General features: G+C 40.1%; 1 protein-coding gene across 3 annotated transcripts in view; it reads right to left on the bottom strand.

Annotated features, from left to right (window-relative positions):
* The window catches only part of VWA3B (von Willebrand factor A domain containing 3B), a 267,553-nt gene that overhangs the window by 163,606 nt on the left and 87,335 nt on the right, over nt 1-16,612 (bottom strand). For all 3 annotated transcript variants that reach the window (XM_073664562.1, XM_073664564.1, XM_073664563.1), the window contains exons 13-17: nt 5,842-5,940; nt 3,883-4,065; nt 2,764-2,894; nt 2,152-2,285; nt 497-634 (exon numbers count right to left, since the gene is read on the bottom strand). In XM_073664562.1, the coding sequence (XP_073520663.1) occupies nt 497-634; nt 2,152-2,285; nt 2,764-2,894; nt 3,883-4,065; nt 5,842-5,940 (685 nt within the window). The remainder of the gene's footprint in view (nt 1-496; nt 635-2,151; nt 2,286-2,763; nt 2,895-3,882; nt 4,066-5,841; nt 5,941-16,612) is intronic.

Raw genomic sequence — 16,612 nt, 5'->3', positions numbered from 1 at the left:
TTTAAACTTGCTCAGCTACACCCTGAGGGGAGGTAGCGTGAATGGCTTCCCACCCTCTTTGCCATTCACACACCCTTTAAGTGAGTTAACCCCCAGCATATAACATGCTGGCAGAAAGTTTGTAGGTTTCAGTTCACACAGGCTAGCAGCAGGAGTGACACATACCTCCCCTCGTATATAACACCAGTGACTCTGTCACAGCCCTCAATACGCTATATAGACATATTAACAAATCTATGTTTGGGAGTTTGTTTGATTAAACAGTTTTTTTTATCTACCATTAATAGTCTGCATAATAAATCTGGCAGAATAGTTTTATGCTCACATGTCCTGAAGAGCAGAAGAACCAAATGTATTATATTTTTCTCTATTAGTGCCAAGGATCAGAAACTTCACTGCTTGAAACTAGAGAATATTAGTCGGTACAGTTTCAATGACTGGGTATTTATGTATGGAGTTCAGACATATTTTGCCCTTCAGTTGACACATAGTTTACCTTTAAGGACAGATGCCGTTTTCTTGTCCATATTGAGAAACAACTCTTTGGATTCAGATGGTATATGTAAATCTATCGCACTCTCAGACAGTCTCACTCCGTGGCTCAGAGCCCTCAGAAGGCTGGACCTTGTTTGCTCTGTTAGGGAACCCAACATGTAGTTGGAGACAAATAATAGAGTCAAAATAGTCAAACTGATCCTAAAATCTTACTAGTAACTTAAAGGGAATCTGTCAGTAAGATCACCCCAGTTCCCAAAAAAGCTCCCCATATATATAGATGTGCAGGTCTTTAAAATGTAATTCCTTTGAGACCTTTATATCTTCTACCTGTTTCAGCATTCCTGAGTAATAAACATTTTAATTTATATGCAAATGAGGCAATAAGCGCTCTTTGCATGACAGAGCACTTAAGAATCCACTGCCTCTCCAGATTGTTTCCCCACTCAGCACCAGCCTCTTTAGCTTGATTGATAGCTCACTATCTGTGTGACATCAGGCGCCAGGCAAGGAAATCAGACAGTGAACTGTCAAAAAAGCTAAGGCTGTTGAGCAGGGAAACAACCTGTCAATAAAGCTAAGTCTGTTGAAGAGGGAAACAACCTAGGGAGGCAGAAGGTCCTTAAGTGCACTGTTACACACATAGAACTTAAAACCTCATTTGCATATGAACTAAAATGCTAATTACTGGGAAATGCAGCAACAGATTGAGATGTAAATCCATTGGCCACTTGTAAGACCTGCATGCTGATATATAAGGTTTAGGAGAGTTAGGGGAGTTTGATCTTACTGACAGATTTCCTTTAAGAACCGAAAAGAAAAACGTTAAACCATTGTATATGGTGTCCTGAGGAAGGAGTTGGTGGACTCTGAAATGCGTAGACAAATAAATCTACATTTTATTCCTTGCTACTGGTTTATTGTGACTCCAGAGAGCGCAGAACAACTTCCATTCCCAGCATCTATTTCATATCTGGAGCGTCTGCTCCAAAATGCCCCCCTCATCAAGAACGGCAAGAGAATCGCTGGTCTTGATGAATCGCCCCCAGAGACTTTACTAGAAAACAGATGTAGATAGATTGTCCCATTTCAAAAAACTTTTGCCCACAGGCACAGATAGGTGTGAAAAATCAAAACAAGCTACACTTACCCTCCCTGGGGTAACTGGGGGCTTTTTTAAACTCATAGCTCCTGGTCTTTCAGGAGGAGTTTTCAGCAAAACTACTTATTACCAGCAGAGGTGTGATTACAATGACAGGTGACACCTCTATACAAAGTTGATAAAACAGAATCCACCAATCATTATAGGTGATGTCACAACTGCCCCTATTCCCCTTCCCAATCACCTTTGCACAGGCTCATTATACACTTCAGTACAAAATATAGGGTCAGGATCCAACCATTGTGGCAAAGTACATGTATTATTTCCTGAAACAATGGGAAGTTAAAATCTAAAAAAGCCCCAGTGGCCTGTGTGAAAATTGCAAGATTTTTTTTTCTTTTTAATACAGATTGTGAAATGTAAAAATAAATTGCCAAGAATTAAGAAAAATGCATTTAACACCAGAACCTGATTAAAACAATGTCATTTTCTGATGACACATTATCTTTAAATACTTTTTTGTGAAGCAATATTGAGTTGCTGAGTGGCTTTACCTGCATGCCGCTTCTTCTTTCTCTTGTGGAGCCATGGAGGACTCAAACTTGACCCATGCAGCAATGATGATGAATTTGAAGATCTGAGTTCATGTGCAGACTGCATCCTTGTATGATTTTGTTTCTGGAATGTCCTGAAGTGTACAATGAAAGACTCTTATATTTACACCTGGTGTAGTCCAGCATCCAGCCTTGTTTACTCCTATCTATAATTTTTGGATTTGGTATTTCAACTTACTTGGTCCGTGAAAAAGATATATCTTTGTTCCTTGTTAGGCAGTAGATAGAAAAATATTTAGATTTGAGAGTCCTCAGTGGTTGATACCTTTTAATGGCTAACTGAAAAGATGGTAACAAATTGCAAGCTTTCGAGACTACTCATGAAGAGACCTGAGTAGTCTCAAAAGTTTGCAATTTGTTACCTTTTCCATTAGCCATTAAAAGGTATCAACCACTAAAGACTCTAAAATCTAAATATTTTTCAACTTACTTGGTCATGATGGTGGCATAAATATGTTCTACATGGTATGATATCCAGAATGTACCTGAACTAATACAACCATGCATGCTTTATGAAAAGGCTTGATCCAAAATAACATTACCAAGAATTACCTTTGTGGAAGATCAGTGTCTCCATTACGGTACCAGTCTAACATCAAACATTCTGTATGAAGTTTTTTTATTTTTTCAAATGTAGATTGTCCCTCTTCAATCTCATTTAATAGTAACTGTATGTCTTCACTCTGCAAAAGTTTACTGTGTGAACAACCCTTAGAAACTTATGTAATGTAACTCAATTATAATAATATGGTAAGGAATGATCGTTCTCTCAGTTACATCACAATTCAACACTTTCTTGACTTGGTGGGTGTTCTCCCCGCAGCTCCAGGTCTTCAATGATCAATAGAGGGAACTTTTATTGCTGTACTTTAACATGCCTCTGCAGAAAAATCATGGCAAATCTCTAAGATCTACACTTTTTGAAAGATGGAAACTGACTACAGGACACCCCTTGATCCTTAGAATAAAGGGTTTGTCACTGCACAGAGGTTCTATCGCCTGCAGGAATACATCATGTTTCTTGCACTGCAAAGCCAGTGCTGGATCCTCTCCAACGAAGCACTGGTGAGGGTCCCGGCAGATAGGCATTCTATCTTTTCTGTAATGGGAAAATAACTTTAAATCTTAACACCTCAACTGCAATATGTTTCCATGGAAAGTAAAAAGATAGAGATTAGGGATAGCCTAGGACATCCCTAAAGCAGAGATTACAATGTGCTCAAAAAAAGCAGGGAGGTTCTGGAGCTGTCAGATTATGTATCGGTCTCAGCTGCAATGGCAGAGAGAAGTTGGCTTATGCAATGTTCACACAATCAGTATTTGGTCAGTATTTTGCATCAGTATTTGTAAGCTAAAACCAGGAGTGGGTGATAAATACAGAAGTGGTGACGTGTTTCTACTATACTTTTTCCTCTGATTGCTCCACTCCTTATTTTGGCTTACAAATACTGGTGTAAAATACTGACCAAATATTGAAAGTGTGTACGTGGCCTTAGTCCAAAACTCAGAACATTAATCAGCTCTTCCATGGTTGTCTAAATTCAGCTGCAAAATATATATTTTTTATCTATTTATACATTATAATGAAAAATGTAAAAATGATATACTAACAAAAAATAAAATCGATTTCTTATCCTCAACTATGAGTACCTTATGTCTGTGGACACTTACCACAAAAGGTTGAGGAGCGTCAGGGTCCTTAAGGTAACTGCTGTAAGTGTGAAAACGGCCACCAGTCTTGCTGGAAATCTCATATAAGAAGCTGTTTGCTTCCGTGTCATCACAGTTGAATGAAATTGTGTGGATAGGTATTTGATTTATAATAGTAACTTGATTAAGAATTGTGTCAGTAGGCTGTAAGAGGGCAAAAATATTTCTGGTTAAAAAAAATGTATCCAAAATTTGTGGTAATTGATAAAACAAGATTTATATTCTGCTATGGGTTTTTCATTGGCTGGTAGAGTTCCCAATATATAGGATATGTTTCATGCAGGTCCCACTGATGAGATCCTCCTAACCAATCACAAGAGATTCATTTTTAGCCTGACACAGAAAAAAAATGGTAATGATTCACTCAAGGCTTGTTCAAACGCTGCGTTTTTGCCATGTTTAACCTGTGCCTTTTACTATGGAGAAAAAGCAATGTTTTACTGCACCAGCAAAGTGAATGAGATTTCTGAAATTTCATGCATATGCTGCTTATTTTATATGCTGCATTTTTGCAGCATTTTCACTCATTCAAATTCATGCAAAAATGTGGTAAAATGCACAGCTTTTTTCTTGCCAACACTGTTTTTTTTCCTGCAGCAAAAAACTGTTGCAAATACTCAATGCATGCATATAGCCTAAGCATTCAGGCAGGACATGTATATATATATATATATATATATATATATATATATACACACCAGTCCCAGTGTCTCCTATGTGATGGATATACACCAGTCCCAGTGTATCCTATGTGATGTATACAGCAGGTTTTGTGTCTCCTATTTGATGTATACAGCAGCCTCAGTATCTCTTATTCAATGTATATACACCAGTCCCATTGTATTCTATGTGATGTACTGTATATACACCAGCCTGAGTGTTTTCTATGTGATGCATTTGCAGCAGTCTCAGTGTATCCTATGTATATATACCAGTCCAAGGGTATCCTACAAGATTTGTACAGTAGTTTTGGTGTCTCTTATGCAATGTATACTGCAGTCTCGGTGTCTCCTATGTGATCTATACAACTGAGTCTCAGTGTATCCTATGTGATGTATTCAACAATCTCAGCATATCCTATGTGATGTACAGCAGCCTCAGTGTATCCTATGTGATGTATATACATCAGTCCCTTTGTATCCTATGAGATGTATACAGCATTCTCAGTGTATCCTATGTGATGTCTTCAGCAGTATTGGTTTCTCCTATGTGATGTATACTGCAGACCTCCCACTGCTTCAGATCTGTAAACGACACATGAGTAGTTATAAATTTCATACTTTGAGGAGACATGCATTTAACTATAGATCTGCTTTCAGAACAACTTGCTGTGATCAGTTTTTTTACAAAACTTATTGCCAAGAGTCGACTGCACTACAGACTGAACGACGCAAACCTGGAAAATCAATTGAGTAGCATCATTAATACCACCTAACATCACACACCACACCCAAGAGAAACAGCTCCAGCCATTACATTTGGAGCGAGATACTTTAAATTTTTGACCAAATATAGAAGCAAATTTTTAAATTAAGTTTTTTAAATTTGAAAGCCTGCAAATAATGGTATAAATATCCAAATGGCCCACGGCAGAAAAAAGTTTGCCACCCCTGGGCTAGAAAGAGGTGGCTAGGATATTAGGCGTTAACCCCTCCCGTTGAATATAACTATTGTGCACACACGGCCAGGGTCTGGACAGGCATTAGCGGCCAAGCGCCATGAAAACCAGCTACACACTATGTAAAATAAAAGCTCTGATTGCAGGAGAATGAAAGCAGATACAAAAAAACAAGTCAATTGCAAACTTCCTTATTTTCATGCTATTTAACTAAAACAATTTAATAACTTGAGAATACCCGTTTAAGTCTGTCTGTTTGTATCTGATATTTCTACAATTACATATAGCTGCATTGTTAGTACCTGATTGGGTCTTCCATCAGTGAGTAGGTAAACTGCTTGTGTATTACTGTCAGTGAGTGCAACCTGGAGTGCCTTCAATGTATTTGTTGAACTGCCAACCTTTGAATAAAAAGATAAACCAATTACTGTCACAATATTTTAGTCTTAATAAACTGATAACATTGACTTTAAACCAGAAAATAATGTAATTAGAGATGAGCGGTGTTCGACTTGAACTGTTCGCCAATCTCAAATTCGAGCTGTTTTGGGCGGTGTTCGAGCCGTTCGGCGAACACGAACGATTTGAAAAAAATTCGGCTGTTCGAGGTTATGTTCGATAACTGTTCGTGCACCAAAATCATAACTGGATTTTTTCTCAGTAATGATGAAAATTAATGTTAATACGCAGTTTGAGTGTTCAGAGGGGCGGGGGGAGGGGCAGGGGATGGATCTCTGCAGGAATAATGAAGATCTCCATTTTTTTTTCTCTTTCCCGCATTTACAGTGGGGAGGTGCAATCTGTCAGCCTATCAGCAGCGCACACACAGAGCGAAGTGCTTTTTTTCACATAAGCAAGGGCATGTGTCATTGGCAGTGTATGTCACATGTCCTTGCCCTATAAGACCCAGCCATTTTCCCCGTCGCCACCATTTTCTCACTGCTGCAGCTGCGTGTTAGACGGCACCGCTGTTGCTGTGTGCGCTATACCTTGTTAATTTCAAGCCAATTTTCGCACAAATCTACAGATAGCTTGGGAGTAGGGAATAGTTGTGATTGCAGTCCTTTTAAGGACTAGGTTACAGCATTTCCTACGACTTTTATAAGGCAGGTCTGTGCTCTTAAATAGATAGGTTGTGGGAGTAAAGACTAATTGTAATTGCAGTCCTTTTCAGGACTAAGTTAGATCAATTCCTATCAGGCAGGTCTGTGCCAGTGCTGTGCAAGTTTTTTTCACAGCATTTGGCTAAATCTAGCAAAGCTAATCCTTTTTGGCCTATTGCAGAGTGTGTTAGTCAGTGGAGTAGCCTATCTGTGTTGCAAGATATACCACCTGTGTATAGAATACCAATTTTTTTACTGCACCTAGTGAAGTAAAACCTTTTGGGCATAGCATCATTCTATTAGTCCATCTATACTGACCTCCATAAGGTTGCAAATTGAATATAATTTTTTTCTGCATCTACCTCTGAAAAAATATTTGGGCTTCTAGCTGTGTGTGAGACTTGTTCTATTAGTCCATCTATACTGACCTCCATCAGGTTGCAAATTGAATATAATTTTTTTCTGCATCTAGCTCTGAAAAAATATTTGGCCTTCTAGCAGTGTGCGGGACTTGTTCTATTAGTCCATCTATACTGACCTCCGTCAGGTTGCAAATTGAATATAATTTTTTTCTGCATCTAGCTCTGAAAAAATATTTGGCCTTCTAGCAGTGTGTGGGACTTGTTCTATTAGTCCATCTATACTGACCTCCATCAGGTTGCAAATTGAATATAATTTTTTTCTGCATCTAGCTCTGAAAAAATATTTGGCCTTCTAGCAGTGTGTGGGACTTGTTCTATTAGTCCATCTATACTGACCTCCATCACGTTGCAAATTGAATATAATTTTTTTCTGCATCTAGCTCTGAAAAAATATTTGGGTTTCTTGCTGTGAGTGGGACTTGTTCTATTAGTCCATCTATACTGACCTCCATCAGGTTGCAAACTGAATATAATTTTTTTATGCATCTACCTCTGAAAAAATATTTGGGCTTCTAGCTGTGTGTGGGACTTGTTCTATTAGTCCATCTATACTGACCTCCATCAGGTTGCAAATTGAATATAATTTTTTTCTGCATCTACCTCTGAAAAAAAATTTGGGCTTCTAGCAGTTTGTGGGAGTTGTTCTATTAGTCCATCTATACTGACCTCCATCAGGTTGCAAATTGAATATAACTATTTTTCTGCATCTAGCTCTGAAAAAATATTTGGCCTTCTAGCAGTGTGTGGGACTTGTTCTATTAGTTCATCTATACTGACCTCCATCAGGTTGCAAATTGAATATAATATTTTTCTGCATCTAGCTCTGAAAAAATATTTGGCCTTCTAGCAGTGTGTGGGACTTGTTCTATTAGTCCATCTATACTGACCTCCATCAGGTTGCAAATTGAATATAATTTTTTTCTGCATCTAGCTCTGAAAAAATATTTGGCCTTCTAGCAGTGTGTGGGACTTGTTCTATTAGTCCATCTATACTGACCTCCATCAGGTTGCAAATTGAATATAATTTTTTTCTGCATCTACCTCTGAAAAAATATTTGGGCTTCTAGCTGTGTGTGGGACTTGATCTATTAGTCCATCTATACTGACCTCCATCAGGTTGCAAATTGAATACCATTTTTTTCTGCATCTAGCTCTGAAAAAAATTTTGGCCTTCTAGTAGTGTGTGGGACTTGTTCTATTAGTCCATCTATACTGACCTCCATCAGGTTGCAAATTGAATATAATATTTTTCTGCATCTAGCTCTGAAAAAATATTTGGGCTTCTAGCAGTGTGTGGGACTTGATATATTAGTCCATCTATACTGACCTCCATCAGGTTGCAAATTGAATATAATTTTTTTCTGCATCTAGCTCTGAAAAAATATTTGGCCTTCTAGCAGTGTGTGGGACTTGTTCTATTAGTCCATCTATACTGACCTCCATCACGTTGCAAATTGAATATAATTTTTTTCTGCATCTAGCGCTGAAAAAATATTTGGCCTTCTAGCAGTGTGTGGGACTTGTTCTATTAGTCCATCTATACTGACCTCCATCAGGTTGCAAATTGAATATAATTTTTTTCTGCATCTAGCTCTGAAAAAATATTTGGCCTTCTTGCAGTGTGTGGGACTTGTTCTATTAGTCCATCTATACTGACCTCCATCACGTTGCAAATTGAATATAATTTTTTTCTGCATCTAGCTCTGAAAAAATATTTGGGTTTCTTGCTGTGAGTGGGACTTGTTCTATTAGTCCATCTATACTGACCTCCATCAGGTTGCAAACTGAATATAATTTTTTTATGCATCTACCTCTGAAAAAATATTTGGGCTTCTAGCTGTGTGTGGGACTTGTTCTATTAGTCCATCTATACTGACCTCCATCAGGTTGCAAATTGAATATAATATTTTTCTGCATCTAGCTCTGAAAAAATATTTGGCCTTCTAGCAGTGTGTGGGACTTGTTCTATTAGTCCATCTATACTGACCTCCATCAGGTTGCAAATTGAATATAATATTTTTCTGCATCTAGCTCTGAAAAAATATTTGGCCTTCTAGCAGTGTGTGGGACTTGTTCTATTAGTCCATCTATACTGACCTCCATCAGGTTGCAAATTGAATATAATATTTTTCTGCATCTAGCTCTGAAAAAATATTTGGGCTTCTAGCAGTGTGTGGGACTTGTTCTATTAGTCCATCTATACTGACCTCCATCAGGTTGCAAATTGAATATACTATTTTTCTGCATCTAGCTCTGAAAAAATATTTGGGCTTCTAGCAGTGTGTGGGACTTGTTCTATTAGTCCATCTATACTGACCTCCATCACGTTGCAAATTCAATATAATTTTTTTCTGCATCTAGCTCTGAAAAAATATTTGGGCTTCTAGCTGTGTGTGGGACTTGTTCTATTAGTCCATCTATACTGACCTCCATCAGGTTGCAAACTGAATATAATTTTTTTCTGCATCTACCTCTGAAAAAAAATTTGGGCTTCTAGCAGTTTGTGGGAGTTGTTCTATTAGTCCATCTATACTGACCTCCATCAGGTTGCAAATTGAATATAACTATTTTTCTGCATCTAGCTCTGAAAAAATATTTGGCCTTCTAGCTGTGTGTGGGACTTGTTCTATTAGTTCATCTATACTGACCTCCATCAGGTTGCAAATTGAATATAATATTTTTCTGCATCTAGCTCTGAAAAAATATTTGGCCTTCTAGCAGTGTGTGGGACTTGTTCTATTAGTCCATCTATACTGACCTCCATCAGGTTGCAAATTGAATATAATATTTTTCTGCATCTAGCTCTGAAAAAATATTTGGCCTTCTAGCAGTGTGTGGGACTTGTTCTATTAGTCCATCTATACTGACCTCCATCAGGTTGCAAATTGAATATAATTTTTTTCTGCATCTACCTCTGAAAAAATATTTGGGCTTCTAGCTGTGTGTGGGACTTGTTCTATTAGTCCATCTATACTGACCTCCATCAGGTTGCAAATTGAATATCATTTTTTTCTGCATCTAGCTCTGAAAAAAAATTTGGCCTTCTAGTAGTGTGTGGGACTTGTTCTATTAGTCCATCTATACTGACCTCCATCAGGTTGCAAATTGAATATAATATTTTTCTGCATCTAGCTCTGAAAAAATATTTGTGCTTCTAGCAGTGTGTGGGACTTGTTCTATTAGTCCATCTATACTGACCTCCATCAGGTTGCAAATTGAATATAATTTTTTTCTGCATCTAGCTCTGAAAAAATATTTGGCCTTCTAGCAGTGTGTGGGACTTGTTCTATTAGTCCATCTATACTGACCTCCATCACGTTGCAAATTGAATATAATTTTTTTCTGCATCTAGCTCTGAAAAAATATTTGGCCTTCTAGCAGTGTGTGGAACTTGTTCTATTAGTCCATCTATACTGACCTCCATCAGGTTGCAAATTGAATATAATTTTTTTCTGCATCTAGCTCTGAAAAAATATTTGGCCTTCTAGCAGTGTGTGGGACTTGTTCTATTAGTCCATCTATACTGACCTCCATCAGGTTGCAAATTGAATATAATTTTTTTCTGCATCTAGCTCTGAAAAAATATTTGGGCTTCTAGCTGTATGTGGGACTTGTTCTATTAGTCCATCTATACTGACCTCCATCAGGTTGCAAACTGAATATAATTTTTTTCTGCATCTACCTCTGAAAAAATATTTGGGCTTCTAGCTGTGTGTGGGACTTGTTCTATTAGTCCATCTATACTGACCTCCATCAGGTTGCAAATTGAATATAATATTTTTCTGCATCTAGCTCTGAAAAAATATTTGGCCTTCTAGCAGTGTGTGGGACTTGTTCTATTAGTCCATCTATACTGACCTCCATCAGATTGCAAATTGAATATAATTTTTTTCTGCATCTAGCTCTGAAAAAATATTTGGCCTTCTAGCAGTGTGTGGGACTTGTTCTATTAGTCCATCTATACTGACCTCCATCAGGTTGCAAATTGTATACAATATTTTTCTGCATCTAGCTCTGAAAAAATAATTGGGCTTCTAGCAGTGTGTGGGACTTGTTCTATTAGTCCATCTATACTGACCTCCATCAGGTTGCAAATTGAATATAATTTTTTTCTGCATCTAGCTCTGAAAAAATATTTGGCCTTCTAGCAGTGTGTGGGACTTGTTCTATTAGTCCATCTATACTGACCTCCATCAGGTTGCAAATTGAATATAATATTTTTCTGCATCTAGCTCTGAAAAAATATTTGGCCTTCTAGCAGTGTGTGGGACTTGTTCTATTAGTCCATCTATACTGACCTCCATCAGGTTGCAAATTGAATATAATATTTTTCTGCATCTAGCTCTGAAAAAATATTTGGGCTTCTAGCAGTGTGTGGGACTTGTTCTATTAGTCCATCTATACTGACCTCCATCAGGTTGCAAATTGAATATACTATTTTTCTGCATCTAGCTCTGAAAAAATATTTGGGCTTCTAGCAGTGTGTGGGACTTGTTCTATTAGTCCATCTATACTGACCTCCATCACGTTGCAAATTCAATATAATTTTTTTCTGCATCTAGCTCTGAAAAAATATTTGGGCTTCTAGCTGTGTGTGGGACTTGTTCTATTAGTCCATCTATACTGACCTCCATCAGGTTGCAAACTGAATATAATTTTTTTCTGCATCTACCTCTGAAAAAAAATTTGGGCTTCTAGCAGTTTGTGGGAGTTGTTCTATTAGTCCATCTATACTGACCTCCATCAGGTTGCAAATTGAATATAACTATTTTTCTGCATCTAGCTCTGAAAAAATATTTGGCCTTCTAGCTGTGTGTGGGACTTGTTCTATTAGTTCATCTATACTGACCTCCATCAGGTTGCAAATTGAATATAATATTTTTCTGCATCTAGCTCTGAAAAAATATTTGGCCTTCTAGCAGTGTGTGGGACTTGTTCTATTAGTCCATCTATACTGACCTCCATCAGGTTGCAAATTGAATATAATATTTTTCTGCATCTAGCTCTGAAAAAATATTTGGCCTTCTAGCAGTGTGTGGGACTTGTTCTATTAGTCCATCTATACTGACCTCCATCAGGTTGCAAATTGAATATAATTTTTTTCTGCATCTACCTCTGAAAAAATATTTGGGCTTCTAGCTGTGTGTGGGACTTGTTCTATTAGTCCATCTATACTGACCTCCATCAGGTTGCAAATTGAATATCATTTTTTTCTGCATCTAGCTCTGAAAAAAAATTTGGCCTTCTAGTAGTGTGTGGGACTTGTTCTATTAGTCCATCTATACTGACCTCCATCAGGTTGCAAATTGAATATAATATTTTTCTGCATCTAGCTCTGAAAAAATATTTGTGCTTCTAGCAGTGTGTGGGACTTGTTCTATTAGTCCATCTATACTGACCTCCATCAGGTTGCAAATTGAATATAATTTTTTTCTGCATCTAGCTCTGAAAAAATATTTGGCCTTCTAGCAGTGTGTGGGACTTGTTCTATTAGTCCATCTATACTGACCTCCATCACGTTGCAAATTGAATATAATTTTTTTCTGCATCTAGCTCTGAAAAAATATTTGGCCTTCTAGCAGTGTGTGGAACTTGTTCTATTAGTCCATCTATACTGACCTCCATCAGGTTGCAAATTGAATATAATTTTTTTCTGCATCTAGCTCTGAAAAAATATTTGGCCTTCTAGCAGTGTGTGGGACTTGTTCTATTAGTCCATCTATACTGACCTCCATCAGGTTGCAAATTGAATATAATTTTTTTCTGCATCTAGCTCTGAAAAAATATTTGGGCTTCTAGCTGTATGTGGGACTTGTTCTATTAGTCCATCTATACTGACCTCCATCAGGTTGCAAACTGAATATAATTTTTTTCTGCATCTACCTCTGAAAAAATATTTGGGCTTCTAGCTGTGTGTGGGACTTGTTCTATTAGTCCATCTATACTGACCTCCATCAGGTTGCAAATTGAATATAATATTTTTCTGCATCTAGCTCTGAAAAAATATTTGGCCTTCTAGCAGTGTGTGGGACTTGTTCTATTAGTCCATCTATACTGACCTCCATCAGATTGCAAATTGAATATAATTTTTTTCTGCATCTAGCTCTGAAAAAATATTTGGCCTTCTAGCAGTGTGTGGGACTTGTTCTATTAGTCCATCTATACTGACCTCCATCAGGTTGCAAATTGTATACAATATTTTTCTGCATCTAGCTCTGAAAAAATAATTGGGCTTCTAGCAGTGTGTGGGACTTGTTCTATTAGTCCATCTATACTGACCTCCATCAGGTTGCAAATTGAATATAATTTTTTTCTGCATCTAGCTCTGAAAAAATATTTGGCCTTCTAGCAGTGTGTGGGACTTGTTCTATTAGTCCATCTATACTGATCTCCATCAGGTTACAAACTGAATATAATTTTTTTCTGCATCTAACCCAGACAATAGTTTTGGCCTAATACCACAATTTGGCCACTCAGCTCTGCTCGGTTCCCATCCATTGTTTTTTTTGTGCCAACAACTCCAGAGTTGTGAATTAGTTAACCACCAAAATGAGTGGAAAAAGGCCTGCTGCTGGTGGAAAGGGGAATAGGCGTGTTGGGAAGGGGAAAAAAGGTTGTGTCCATGGAGTAGGTGTTAAAGCAACAGTAACATCTGCAGAAGAAAGACCATCTTCCAGCAAAACTAAAATGTCTACTTCTTTTAGTGGACAATGTGATAAGATCCCTTTCTTACGGCCACGCCAATCGCTGCAAATTCCAGATGAGGCACAAAAACAGCAGGTGCTTCAACGGATATCAAGTGCTCCTTTAAGTGGGCTCTCCTCCACATCAACTTCAACATCACAAATACTCCAGTCCTCAGAGGTGTCACCCCAATCGCACTTGCTTCTTCACAGCTCCCAAATCTCCAGCTGCCCGTCTGAGTATGAGGTAGAACAGATGGTTGAGTCTGCAGAGCTGTTTACTCATACTATAGCCTGGGAATCAGAGGTCGGCTCCAGCGCTTCTGTGAATCCAGACGAGGAAATGATCTGCACTGATGCCCAGAATCTTTATGAGTCGGATCCAGGACCAGACGCAGAAGGTTCTGACCATAATGTAGACCCTCATTCCCAAACTGTAACTCCTGTTGGTGGAGACAATGAGGAAGACGATGATGAGACTCAAATACCTGATTGGAGCGACAACTTTAGTTTTTTGTCAGGGCAGGAACAGGTTGGCTCTGAGGACGACGGGTGTGATAACACACAGGGTGATGATGATGAGGTTGGAGATCCCACTTACTGTCAACCCACAGTCAGCCAAGAGATGAGGTCAGCAGAGGAGGTGGAGGAGGATGCTAGTGACGACGAGGTCAGGTTGCGCCTTCCTGGACAGAGACGTAGTACTGGAAGCACGTCAACAACTGCATCCTCAAACACAACTCTGCCTCTGACCACAAGTCGTGGTGGCTCTTCAGGTCGTATGGGTGCTAAGCCTTGCATAGCCTGGGCATTTTTTCAGATCGATAAATATGACCCAACTCGTGTTATCTGTAACATTTGTCAACAAAAGCTAAGTAGAGGCCAAAAAATACATAGTTTGAGTACTTCAGGCATGAACCGGCACATGGACATGAAGCATAAGTTGCAGTGGGAAGCTCACTGTGCTACAATGCGGCCTAGCCGGCCGGGCCAACCACCGTCTGCCCCATCTTGTGCATCTGCGGCCTCTTCATCCTCTGTGACTGGGGGGACAGCAGTCACACCTGTTTTGGGGCGCAGACCTGCCACCTCTTTACCCGCAACAGCCAGCGTGATTGGCAGGTCATCATTTTCTTTGGAGGTGGTAACACCAGCTGGTGTTGAGCGCTGTCCGACATCGATAGCACCACCTTTGGATCAAGGCAACCTAACATGTCCGCCTGCATCTTCATCACAGACCGGCAGTTTGCCGGGGACACCGTTATCAACCCCGTCTAAGCACAACAGCCAGCCCTCAGTCCCTCAGATGTGGACAAGTAAAATACCATTTCCTCCTAGCCATGAGAAAGCTAAGAGGTTGAATTTCACCATCTGCAAGCTCTTGGCTACAGAAATGCTGCCTTTCCGCCTGGTGGACACAGAGGATTTTCGAGACCTTATGTCCGTCGCAGTGCCCCAGTACCAGATGCCCAGTCGGCACTACTTCTCAAAGAAAGGTGTGCCTGCGCTCCACCAGCATGTCGCACACAACATCACCGCTTCTTTGAGAAACTCTGTGTGTGACAGGGTGCATTTCACCACAGACACTTGGATGAGTAGGCATGGACAGGGGCGTTACATGTCGCTGACTGGGCACTGGGTAACTATGGTGACAGCAGGACAAGGGGCTGCTGTCCAAGTCTTGCCGTCCCCACGAGTTTTGCGTCAATCCTCTTTATGTCAAAGTTCCTCCACTGCTTCTGCCTCCTCAACCTCCTCTCGGTCCTCCACCTGCACCCAAAGCCTGTCTGGTCATGCCACAAGCTTTCTAACTGCGCAGAAGGGATCCTGCACACCCCCTTACTATGCTGGCAGTAGGGCTCAACGTCATCAGGCGGTTTTTACTTTGAAATGTCTGGGAAATGTGAGTCACACAGCTGAGGAGTTGTGGTCAGCTCTGGAGAACCAATTTCATGAATGGTTGTCTCCACTGGACCTGAAACCAGGGAAGGCCGTGTGTGACAATGCTGCAAACCTGGGTGCGGCCCTTCGCCGGGGCAATGTCACACACGTGCCTTGTATGGCTCACGTGTTGAACCTGGTTGTCCAGCAATTTTTAGCCCACTATCCCGGACTAGATGGCCTTCTGCAGAGGGCACAGTCGCTGTGTGCTCACTTCCGCCGTTCGCATCCCGCAGCTCAGCGACTTACATCTCTACAGAAGTCATTGGGCCTGCCACTTCACCGGCTAAAATGCGATGTGCCTACCCGGTGGAATTCAACTCTGCACATGTTGCAGCGACTGTGGCAGCACCGACAAGCCCTGGTACAATATGTTCTGACGTATAGCCTGGGCCAACGGGATCCAGTGGTGGGGCAAATCACGCTGGAGGAGCGGTCTCAGATCAGGGACCTATGCACCCTTCTGCACAGTTTTGAAATGGCGACGAAGATGTTTAGTGGTGACGATGCCATTATCAGCATGACTATTCCGGTGATTTACATGCTGGAGCACATGTTAAACAGAATTCGGAGTCAGGTGGTGGCACAAGAGGAGGTGGAGGAAGTAGAGGAGGAGGAGTTGTATGCGGAAGGGCTAACATCTGCAAGGTCCAGACGGTCGGCAGCACCAAGGCGGCAGGCATGTGAGGGTGGGGGAGATGGTTTTACCAGGGCGCATGATAGCAGCCAAACTAGTGAGGAAGGTGCAGGAGCCCAGGAAGAAGTGGAGGACGAACTGATGGAAGACTCATCAGATGAGGGAGACCTTGATCACATTTCTGTTGTGCGAGGTTGGGGGGAGAGGACAGAGGAAGGAAGCATGATTGTTACCTCGCCACCAACACAACAGGGACTTGGTGCTCCTGGATGCGCAAGACACATGAG

This window comes from Phyllobates terribilis, unplaced genomic scaffold (assembly GCF_046119375.1).
Source record: "Phyllobates terribilis strain yellow unplaced genomic scaffold, ASM4611937v1 Scaffold_2__4_contigs__length_985480577, whole genome shotgun sequence".
NCBI classification, from domain to species: domain Eukaryota; kingdom Metazoa; phylum Chordata; class Amphibia; order Anura; family Dendrobatidae; genus Phyllobates; species Phyllobates terribilis.
This window is presented reverse-complemented; position numbering and strand designations above follow the sequence as displayed.